The 11,881-nt window shown below is 34.2% G+C and overlaps 1 protein-coding gene across 3 annotated transcripts in view; it reads left to right on the top strand.

Annotated features, from left to right (window-relative positions):
• The first annotated feature begins 4,210 nt into the window (after positions 1-4,210).
• The window catches only part of LOC149787278 (transmembrane protein 42-like), a 29,033-nt gene continuing 21,362 nt past the window's right edge, over positions 4,211-11,881 (top strand). The window contains exons 1-2 of one of the 3 annotated variants that reach the window (XM_089977804.1): positions 4,211-4,267; positions 6,768-6,900. In XM_089977804.1, coding sequence (XP_089833930.1) covers positions 6,807-6,900 — 94 coding nt within the window. In that variant the 5' untranslated portion in view covers positions 4,211-4,267; positions 6,768-6,806. Of the gene's footprint in view, positions 4,401-4,438; positions 5,077-6,767; positions 6,901-11,881 lie in introns of those variants that run through there. The other 2 variants (XM_089977805.1, XM_089977806.1) reach the window with 2 other exon arrangements.

The following is an 11,881-nucleotide window of genomic DNA, read 5'->3' as shown; positions in this document are numbered from 1 at the left end:
ACGTGGGTCATATCCAGTGTGGCTTTACCATCGGTGATGTCAAACTGGTCATTAGATTGTTGCACGTGTTGAATCTTGTCCATGACTTTGGAAGCAGTCAATTCTGCCGGGGTGCTAAACTCGATCCAAACAGGGGATTTCAAACCGTCGTGTTGTATGGAAAGTCTCAAGCGATCGTCTTCTTTGGGTTGACATTGTTGCTTGAGTGAAGTGAGCAAAGAATCCCACACCCCAGTGATGAACACTTCTGCTTTCTCTAACGGCACTTCAGCCTTGAAATCTTTAAACTTCACCGTGTATTTGTAAGCCGTGGTTCTAAATTTTCTAGAGGAGCGTTTTTCCGTCTCTCGAATGGAATAGTACTTTTCAGGGTTGACTAAGGGTGGTGAACTTGGTTTAGAGGGTTTGGATTCTGGTTCACTCATGTCCTCTTCAAAATCACTGGCATGAATTTGTGCCAAGATTTCAGCCCTGGTACGAGGCGATAGATCACGTTTCTGCCTCTTACTTCTTTCTTCTTCTTCTTTCTTCTCGAATGAATGGGATCGTTTCATCTTGAAAGCAAAAAGTCAAATGACTCAAGTTCAAACACCATAAACTACTTTATAGTCATGGCAGACCAGCGTATATAAAAGGGTGTGTGTCTTGTCCTTTCACTATTCATTTCACTCTCAAGCCGAGCACAACGATGGAAGAGACTAACCAGATGGAACGTTTCGTCAGAGCTTTGCGAGGGGTCATTAGAAAATTCTCTTCAGACCAGCCTACGGACTACTCTCCTTCCTTTAGAGATAAAAGTCAAGATACTTGCTATATCTGTCAGAAGAAAGGGCATTGGTCTTCAGAGTGTCCAGACCGTGAAAAAAGAACAAAAACAGGGACTAAAAAAGACAAAAGTCAAGATACCTGTTATTATTGTAAAGAAAAAGGACATTGGTGTCCAGATTGCCCAAAAAAGAAACAAGAGGAGTCAGAAGAAAAAAAGGATTCTTCAGAAGAAGAGAGGGATTCTTCGAAAGAAGAGAAGGATTCTTTAGAGGAAGAAGAGGAAGAAAAAAGACAATTCTATTTACAAGAGGCAAAGAAACAGGAGAAGAAAAGAAGAAGGGAAGAAAATGAGGAAAAGACGGTGAAGAAATTTAAAAAACAGAGAGAGTAAACAAGGAGAAAGAAGAAGTCAATGAACTTTATATTAAAGTGTTGTGTTGTGAATTGTGAATTGGATTGTAAAAAATGGAGAAAAGAATAAATGAATGATATAAGGTAAGTGTCTTTGAGTTGTGATTTTAAAATAAGAAGCTACACTCACACACTCATACACAGACACGTACTATAAGGGTAAAATGGGTGGGGTTTATTTTTTTTTTTTTTTGAGTTATCGGCAAATTGAAATTGTATTTCTTTTCGAGAAATGTGGGTGGCCCTGAAAAGGGCCTTTTTCTTCATGGTGAAGGGGTGAGTTTAAGCAATCAACTTTAACTGCCTTATGCCTTTGCCACGGCCAAGGCCTACTTCTGGACTGCGTAATGTTGATGATGATGATAATGATTGGGTTGAAATCACTAAGGGTGGTACGGTAGGCTTAGTCACAGGGTTGACGTGTTTAGCTCGGGAAGGTCGTATTCTCTTCGGTCGTGATAAAGAAGTCTGATACATTTGTTTCAGACTTCTTAACTCCGCTAAAATGTCCAACAGTACCGTGACCGTTTGATTTTCACCCTCTTGTTTCTTTGCTGCTACTTCTTCTTGCTGTTGCTGCTGTTGTTTTTTTCTTACCTCTTCTTCTTGTTGCTGTTGCTGTAGGAGAAAAGCTTGTTCCGCTTCCTTTTGTCGTTGCATAAATTTCTCCAATTCTTCTTTCTGTCTCTGTCTAAAATTTTCCACTTGCGGTAATGAAGAAGGTAACGAAGGTTCCGGAACAAATTCTTGCGAGGAGAGAAAATCCACAAAATCCCAGTTCACTTCTTCTGAAAGTAAGTCCGAGTTCCCTTGGGCAGTCTCCCCTGCTGGTGCACCCCAATGGATCGTTTTCTGAGTTTCCGTCATGTTGAATCACTGTCGCATAGATTGACTGCACACAAGCGCTAGCGAATCTATATTGACTACGTGACGTCACAGACTGCTCTCTTCGGATTGGATGCGGGCTGACTGAATTCTGTAACGCGTGTTCGGATTGGTGAATGAACTCAATCCGTTTCAATCCTTCCTGTACCTATAAATAAGCGCCGTTCAATGCATTGATTCACCTGTTCTCGTCGCTTCAAGATGTGGACTACAGTTGAGTCATCCACCCTTGTGTCTTCCATGATGTTTCGGACAGACTTGCTCATGTATGTCCGATCGAAGTGGACCGTTGTCCACAGGACAAACACCAGCCTGTGGATACGCAGGATCTACGTCGAAAGACAAGGATGCCTGAAAAGAGTGCTGATGTACGGACCAACAGTAAGACGCAGCCTAAGGACAAGAAGAAGACCAATGCGGTGCCATTTATGTTTATGAATACATTAACATAAACCCAAAGGCCCTTTTCAGGGCCAGCCATATTTCTCGAAAAGAGATAGTCTTTGAATTGCCTACCCCTTTTTTAAAAAATTTTTTAAAAAAATCCCATGTTCAATTCCCCTTGACGGTATAAAGACCCACTTTAGTAAAAGCCCTTGACGCTATAAAGGCCCACCCTGTTTAATTTCCTTTGACGCTAATGTGCCCCACGATTTTTTCTTTCTCCATGTTAATTTCCCTTGACGGTAATCTTACCCACGATTTTTCTCCATGTTAATTTTCCCTTGACGGTAATCTTGCCCAAGGGGTCTTGTAATGCTAATTCCCATTGACCGTAAAGTGCCCCCCTTCACTACTAATAAGCATTACATTCCATAGCGTCTTTTTGATAATTGCAATTGAAAGTCTTCATATTATTCCCACATTATGATTTCAAACATTCAGTGACAGAAACAGAAACACATTTGTAGATGTCAACACGCGTCTCCCTCGCATCTTCATTCATGTGGAATTGTCACATATAAAACCAGTCCATCACAAAATTTCGTAGAATCGACAAAATACCAAAATCTATTCATTCCAGATGAAACGGAAAACTTGTTCCAATGCACGTTCATTCAAAATATGACTCCAAATTTAAATTTGAACGCGACACGTCATTTTCTTTTTAAAGTTATGTCTAGCGCGTGACTAAGTTCAAATGTATCTGAGCTGAGTTATGTTCGCTTTAATAATGTTGTTGTTGTGTAATGATGAATCTGCGCTTGTGTATTTATTTTGGAATACGGCATACATTCAGTTACATTGTTTCTTGCAATGTATTTTTGTTTATATAATTAAGCCTTAGGTAGAATAAGAAAATGAGCATATAATAAAAAGGTTACTGCATTTATATGGAAAAATATGAACTCGTTTTGTCGGATGGATATACTTTACTCCCAAGGTCGTGCAGTATTTCCATCCGAAAAACTCGTTCATATTTTCCCATACAAATGCAGTAACCTATAAATACGCTTGGGAATTTCTTGAGAATGCCTTTCTAGCGGCAAGTTGACACGCTGGGTAGCAGACGATATTGTACGTGTGGGACAACTTCTTGCAAATAGGAAACTTGGATTAAGATGCAGAATTTTATATATTAGACAGATAGACAGACAGACCACAAGGGTTCGTTACGAAGACAATATGGAGTATCCGTCCTTGAATCAAGGTACGGGGGTTCTAACCTGTAACAATATAGCAATATATGCTATGTTGTTACAGGTTAGAGCCCCCAACCCTTGATTCAAGGACGGAAACTCCAAATTTTCTTTGCTATATTGTTACAGATTAGAACCTCCATCCCTTGAATCAAGGACGGATACTCCAAATTTTCTTTGTAACAAACCCCTGTGGACAGGGAGAAAAGAAGATTTTAAAACAAGTTGAGGATGTTAACATTGTCAAACATGCCAAAAAAGTTCGCCGTGCCCCTTCCTCTCCCGTAAAATATAAATATTTGTATGCATCTGATGATATAAAATATAAATTAATATGTTGCGAGGCATAAATTATTCCATTATTCCTGCATATGATTCAAATCGCTCAATATGCTTTCTGATCAAGTTTGACTTTAAAACATGCCGAAAATCCCCTTATGTAATTTCTCGAGAAAAGGCACAACAATCTTGAATTTCAAGTTGTTGCGCGCAATTTATGAATAGGAGGATTATTTAAATTGTCTCCTAAAAACATCGGTTATTTATTTCTTGCGTTAGGGCACGTACGTAAGATGTAACTAGTTATAGCTATGCTATATTTAGCCTCATATGTCTCAAAATGGGTTTAATCTAAACTTTCCCTGTTGTTGGAACATATCCTCGTTCTACATATAAGACCTTGACGTAGTCCTACATGTAAGACCTGACGCTGATATTTATGTTGTTAGTGTCAGGCACTAAAACAAAAGTAACGTGCTATGTCTTACATGGTCCTAGTCCTACTGTAAGACATAGCACATGTTGGTTTTGTTCATCCTCACCCACCCCAGAACAAAAATATCGGGTGATGTGTTTAACGTTGTAGTACTATGTATTACATTAAAATGACTAGAACAGATCATTAAACAAACTTTCTTAAATGGCGGAGGCGGTGACGAAATAAAAATTATCTAAGTTACAAGTAAGGACACTGCAACATCGCGTCCAAGTGGCTTCAGACCACAATTCATTTTTCTGTAATGGCTATTGCAAGCTGTCTAAGTCAGCTAGATTGTGGATCAGTGATCCACTGAACCATTTGGTAGACCAGACCAGGATATTACTTCAGAAGAGGGACCTACTGTCACAGCATAGAGAGTGTTCTCCACAATAGCCCACATATTCTCCACCTTTACACTTGACTCATCCAAGAGATCTGTCTGCCAGGTCTAGTTTCAAGCCATGAGATGGTCTACAATGCAAAGTCGGGAATCTTTACAGTTAATGCAGTAGGAAAGATGATTAATCCAGCTGTCCCTATCTGATTCTATAGTGGCAGACTTTCTTCACTTACTGTTCAAAGATGGAGAATGTTCAGTTTTGACTATTAAGGGTAACAGAACATTTCTGTCCATCACACTAAAGTTCTAAAGGGTCCAGCCATCTTGTCCATCACTCTTAAGTTCTGAAGGGTCCAGCCATCCCTGTCCAACACACTTAAGTTCTGTAAGGTCTAACCATCCCTGTCCAACACACTTAAGTTCTGTAAAGGTCTGGCCATCCTTGTCCAACACACTTATGTTCTGTAAGGGTCCGGTCCTGGTCAGACCTTCATTTTTTCCAATCTTACTAAACATTTTTAGCTGCAGAGACTATCGTCTAGCTCACTAATGTCTACATCAAATCGCTTATGCATGTTGTGGGCTTTGTGAAAATCACCTTATGAATCACTTTTTGAGGTTTCTTTCAAAACAATACTCATTAAAATGTTTTTCTGCTCTCCTTAATATATGCAAGAAGAAGGAACAAACTTCATGTTTTGTCTATAGTAAAAGGTTTTTTACTGTTCAGTGGTAATTATCAGTCTATTTCTTTCTTTTGTTAGCCATTTTTTTTGTGTACGCTTCCTTCAAGTCCCACTCCTTATAGAGATCTGATGTCTCAGTAGATGGATTTGTCTGCCCACAGTATTGTGAATTGAATACAAAATAACTGTAAAAAATCTATTCAAGAATTGTGTATTCCAAACGAATTTAAGATCCTTTAATGCACTGGTCAGCCAACAGTCTTGATGTATAAAAATGACAGTGTCCAGAACTCCTTGGAAAAATTCACAATAGTCCCAGAAAAATTTAGTCCAATAAGAACGTTTTAGTTCCAATGAATAATCTAAACAAATGTTTCCTCAAATAAATTTCTGAACACAGCATTAAATACATCTGAAGACTAATGTTACAAAAAAAACATAAGAAATAAGACTGACTTAAATTGTCTAGCTTCATCATTTTATATACAAGCATAAGAGGTGGAAATGCATTTTCTTGCTACTACTCCTACATGACAATTTGCAAATATTTTCGATCATAAAAGAGCTCATCTGACTAACCCATCCAAAGGAAATAATTCTTATAAGAATCCACCTGACCCCACCAGCCAATGAGAAATTACCCTGAACTTGTCAACATGTTTACTACTAATGTTATTATTAGTAATTTAATCATAGCTGATTATAGGTCCTTCACAATCTTGTGACTCAATATCATAAAATATAACCTAGACACGTACACAAAATTTAGCTATAGGTAATTACTACAACTTAAAGTCGTGAATAAAATTTACAAAAATTAATGATATGCATACCACTTGTAAGGATTGCAATATTCCCTGCTTGGATGGCCCAAACTTAGTCTGGGACCGAGTCAGAGGGAACAAGTATCCTGCATGAACTGATGACAGACTGCTTCTGAGCTATTTCTGTTGTAGATTTCTGGAATATTCCCTATATGAGAGGTTGAAATTCAGAGGGTTGCACTATTGCTTGATCCTCTTTATGGATTTTCTTTTCACTTTGGGTGAATCAATATGAAGCTAAGACGGTCATTCTGTGATATGCTTTCACAACCTTTTGACATTGGGGTCAAGGTTACACATTTACTGTAGTACTTAGATCATGGGTTTGACATGCAGGCCATAGCCCACTTGTGATAAATATTTGTTAAGTGCTGTTAATCTTGATAAAATTAATTCTGTCAGATTAATTTATAAATGCTGAAGAACACTTAAAATCTTATGTTTGTTTTGTAGGTGCTCTTATGTTTTGTTATACAAGGGCGCTGAAACCTAATGGCTGGCAGTCACGGCCGTGGTATTGCCCTAGCATTGATGGCAGGTTCAATGGCAGCTTTAGGATCCACAAGTGCCAAACTTGCCATGACAGGTAATTTTCATACATCAGTCACTTGGATAACACTGAGGATGGCTTGCAGATCAGTATAGGTGTTGGTAACTGCATTTCATTTTGAATATTTATGTCATAGTCCATGATTGGTAATTCCAAAAACTGCAGTTCTGTGTGAACTATATGAAATTCAGCAAATCTGTAATGAGAAGTTTAGTGCATTCAGCCTGTATTAATTGAGCTCCTTGGGCTGTTAATATTTTAGTTCCTCAAGATTTGGCTTGAATCAGGTTTTCAAGATTTGGCATGAATCATCCAAGGAGATGGCTGAAGTGGTACTTTACCCATGACTGTTCTATTACAGTGTGCCAAACATGTATTATGTCATTGGTGCCATTCTCTTATTGCAGCATAGTCATGTATGATGAGCACAAAAGCGTTCCAGTCAATAAATTATCTTTGTAGCCAGCAACTTAGTGATCAGAATAAGACCATATTAAAATGATAATTTATGCTTTTGCATTTTTGGTCAGTGAATGCAGGTAAATTATTTCTCACTTTATTTAAATGCTATAAAGAACATTTGAAAAATATCGTCCACCATTCATCTAATGAACAATATGACTCCTCATAAGGAAAAGTTACAGATACTGTTGTTTTTGTTATGTCATGAATATTTTGTGTAGAACATAGAACAAGGACTGTTGTTTTTGTTATGTCATAGTTATTTTGTGTAGAACAGAACAGAGACTTGTTTTTGTTATGTCATGAATATTTTGTGTAGAACATATAACAAAGACTTGTTTTTGTTATGTCATAGTTTTTTGTTTAGAACATAGAACAAAGACTTGTTTTTGTAATCTCATGATTATTGTATGTAGAACATAGAACAGAGACTGTTGTTTTTGTTATGTCATGAATATTTTGTGTAGAACATATAACAAAGACTTGTTTTTGTTATGTCATAGTTTTTTGTTTAGAACATAGAACAAAGGCTTTTTTTTTTGTAATCTCATGATTATTGTATGTAGAACATAGAACAGAGACTGTTGTTTTTGTTATGTCATGAATATTTGGTGTAGAACATAGAACAAAGACTTGTTTTTGTTATGTCATAGTTTTTTGTGTAGAACATAGAACAAAGACTGTTGTTTTTGCAATCTCATGATTATTGTATGTAGAACATAGAACAGAGACTGTTGTTTTTGTTATGTCATGAATATTTGGTGTAGAACATAGAACAAAGACTTGTTTTTGTTATGTCATAGTTTTTTGTGTAGAACATAGAACAAAGACTGTTGTTTTTGCAATCTCATGATTATTGTATGTAAAACATAGAACAAAGACTGTTGTTTTTGTTATGTCATGAATATTTGGCATAGAACATAGAACAAAGACTGTTGTTTTTGTTATGTCATAGTTTTTTGTGTAGAACATAGAACAAAGACTGTTGTTTTTGCAATCTCATGATTATTGTATGTAAAACATGGAACAAAGACTGTTGTTTTTGTTATGTCATAGTTTTTTGTGTAGAACATGGAACAAAGACTGTTGTTTTTGTTATGTCATGAATATTTGGTGTAGAACATAGAACAAAGACTGTTGTTTTTGTTATGTCATGAATATTTGGTGTAAAACATAGAACAAAGACTGTTGTTTTTGTTATGTCATGAATATTTGGTGTAAAACATAGAACAAAGACTGTTGTTTTTGTTATGTCATGAATATTTGGTGTAAAACATAGAACAAAGACTGTTGTTTTTGTTATGTCATGAATATTTGGTGTAAAACATAGAACAAAGACTTGTTTTTGTTATGTCATGAATATTTGGCATAGAACATAGAACAAAGACTGTTGTTTTTGTTATGTCATGAATATTTGGTGTAGAACATAGAACAAAGACTTGTTTTTGTTATGTCATGAATATTTGGTGTAGAACATAGAACAAAGACTTGTTTTTGTTATGTCATAGTTTTTTGTGTAGAACATAGAACAAAGACTGTTGTTTTTGTAATCTCATGATTATTGTATGTAAAACATAGAACAAAGACTTGTTTTTGTTATGTCATGAATATTTGGTGTAGAACATAGAACAAAGACTTGTTTTTGTTATGTCATGAATATTTGACATAGAAAGGAAAGTATGAGGATGTACTTTACCAGAAAATTGCACCTGAATATTAGTTATTATACAGAACAGTTAATGTCCTATTCCCTTTTAAAAAATAAAATGAATGAATTTATCAGCTTTTTGTGACTTTTTAAAATTTATTGAATGCCTCCTAAAATATATCATTATTTGCCAAAATCATCTTTAATTGTGAAAGCAAATTGCATTTGGAGACACAAAGTTTGAGAGGAACTTCTTGGTCATTTTTTCAATGGCAGACAAGGTTGGCCAGGATAAAGAAAGAGAGAGAGAGAAATGATAATTATAATTTGATTGATTCTATGATGTGTCAATAACTAAAATGCTAATTATGATTTGATTGATTCCATCAAGAATCAATAACTAGGACTGCTAATTATGATTTGATTGATTCCATCAAGTATCAATAACTAAGACTGGTAATTATGATTTGATTGATTCCATGATGTATCAATAACTAAACTGCTAATTATGATTTGATTGATTCTATCAAGTATCAATAACTAAGACTGGTAATTATGATTTGATTGATTCCATGATGTATCAATAACTAAAATGCTAATTATGATTTTATTGATTCTATCAAATATCAATAACTAGGACTGCTAATTATGATTTGATTGATTCTATCAAATATCAATAACTTTTACTGCAGTATGATTTGATTGATTCTATCAAGTATCGATAACTAAAACTGCTAATTATAATTTGATTGATTCCATCAAGTATCAATAACTAAGACTGTTAATTATGATTTGATTGATTCCATGATGTATCAATAACTAGGACTGCTAATTATGATTTGATTGATTCCATGATGTATCAATAACTAAAATGCTAATTATGATTTGATTGATTCTATCAAATATCAATAACTTTTAATGCATTATGATTTGATTGATTCTATCAAATATCGATAACTAAGACTGGTAATTATGATTTGATTGATTCCATGATGTATCAATAACTAAAATGCTAATTATGATTTTATTGATTCTATCAAATATCAATAACTTTTACTGCATTATGATTTGATTGATTCCATCAAGTATCAATAATTAAAACTGCTAATTATGATTTGATTGATTCCATGATGTATCAATAACTAAGACTGCTAATTATGATTTGATTGATTCCATGATGTATCAATAATAATAATAATAATGACTTTGTATAGCGCCTAATCTTTAGAAGCTCTAAGCGCTTTACAACATTAGACAATACCAATAACATTATAAAAAACATATATAATGATATTATTACAACAAAAAACACCATGAAATTAAAAAACATAAAAAACATGCTGAAAATATTTAGGTAGGAAACATTAGTAGGTCTTTAAGTTTGATTCCATCAAGTATCAATAACTAAACTGTTAATTATGATTTGATTGAGTCTGTCAAGTATCAGTAACTAAGACTTCTGATTATGATTTGATTACATCAAGTATCAATAACTAAGATTGCTAATAATGATTTGATTGATTCCATCAAGTATCAATAACTAAGATTGCACATAATGATTTGATTGATTCCATCAAGTATCAATAATTAAGATTGCACATAATGATTTGATTGATTCCATCAAGTATCAATAACTAAGACTGCTAATTATGATTTGATTGATTCCATCAAGTGTCAATAACTAAGACTGCTACCTAATTATGATTTGATTGATTCTATCAAGTATCGATAACTAAGATTGCACATAATGATTTGATTGATTCCATCAAGTATCAATAATTAAGATTGCACATAATGATTTGATTGATTCCATCAAGTATCAATAACTAAGACTGCTAATTATGATTTATTTGATTCCATCAAGTGTCAATAACTAAGACTGCTACCTAATTATGATTTGATTGATTCTATCAAGTATCAGTAACTAAGCCTGCTAATTATGATTTGATTGAGTCTGTCAAGTATCAATAACTAAGATTGCTAATTATGATTTGATTCAGTCTGTCAGGTATCAATAACTTTGCTACCTAATTATAATTTGATTGATTCTATCAAGTATCAATAACTAAGCCTGCTAATTATGATTTGATTGAGTCTGTCAAGTATCAATAACTAAGATTGCTAATAATGATTTGATTGATTCCATCAAGTATCAATAATTAAGATTGCACATAATGATTTGATTGATTCCATCAAGTATCAATAACTAAGACTGCTAATTATGATTTGATTGATTCTATCAAGTATCAATAACTATGACTGCTACCTAATTATGATTTGATTGATTCTATCAAGTATCGATAACTAAGATTGCTACCTAATTATAATTTGATTGATTCTATCAAATATCAATAACTAAGCCTGCTAATTATGATTTGATTGAGTCTGTCAAGTATCAATAACTAAGACTGCTAATTATGATTTGATTGATTCTATCAATTATCAATAACTATGACTGCTACCTAATTATGATTTGATTGAGTCTGTCAAGTATCAATAACTACGCCTGCTAATTATGATTTGAGTCTGTCAAGTGTCAATAACTAAGCCTGCTAATTATGATTTGTTTGATTCCATCAAGTATCAATAACTAAGACTGCTAATTATGATTTGATTCCATCAAGTATCAATAACTAAGCCTGCTAATTATGATTTGAGTCTGTCAAGTGTCAATAACTAAGCCTGCTAATTATGATTTGTTTGATTCCATCAAGTATCAATAACTAAGACTGCTAATTATGATTTGTTTGATTCCATAGTATATCAATAACTAAACTGCTAATTATAATTTGATTGATTCTATGATGTATCAATAACTAAGACTGCTACCTAATTATGATTTATTTGATTCCATCAAGTATCAGTAACTAAACTGCTAATTATAATTTGATTGATTCCATGATGTAT

Source organism: Sinohyriopsis cumingii, chromosome 12 (genome assembly GCF_028554795.1).
Source record: "Sinohyriopsis cumingii isolate HCF-2022 chromosome 12, ASM2855479v2, whole genome shotgun sequence".
Taxonomy (NCBI): domain Eukaryota; kingdom Metazoa; phylum Mollusca; class Bivalvia; order Unionida; family Unionidae; genus Sinohyriopsis; species Sinohyriopsis cumingii.
This window is presented reverse-complemented; position numbering and strand designations above follow the sequence as displayed.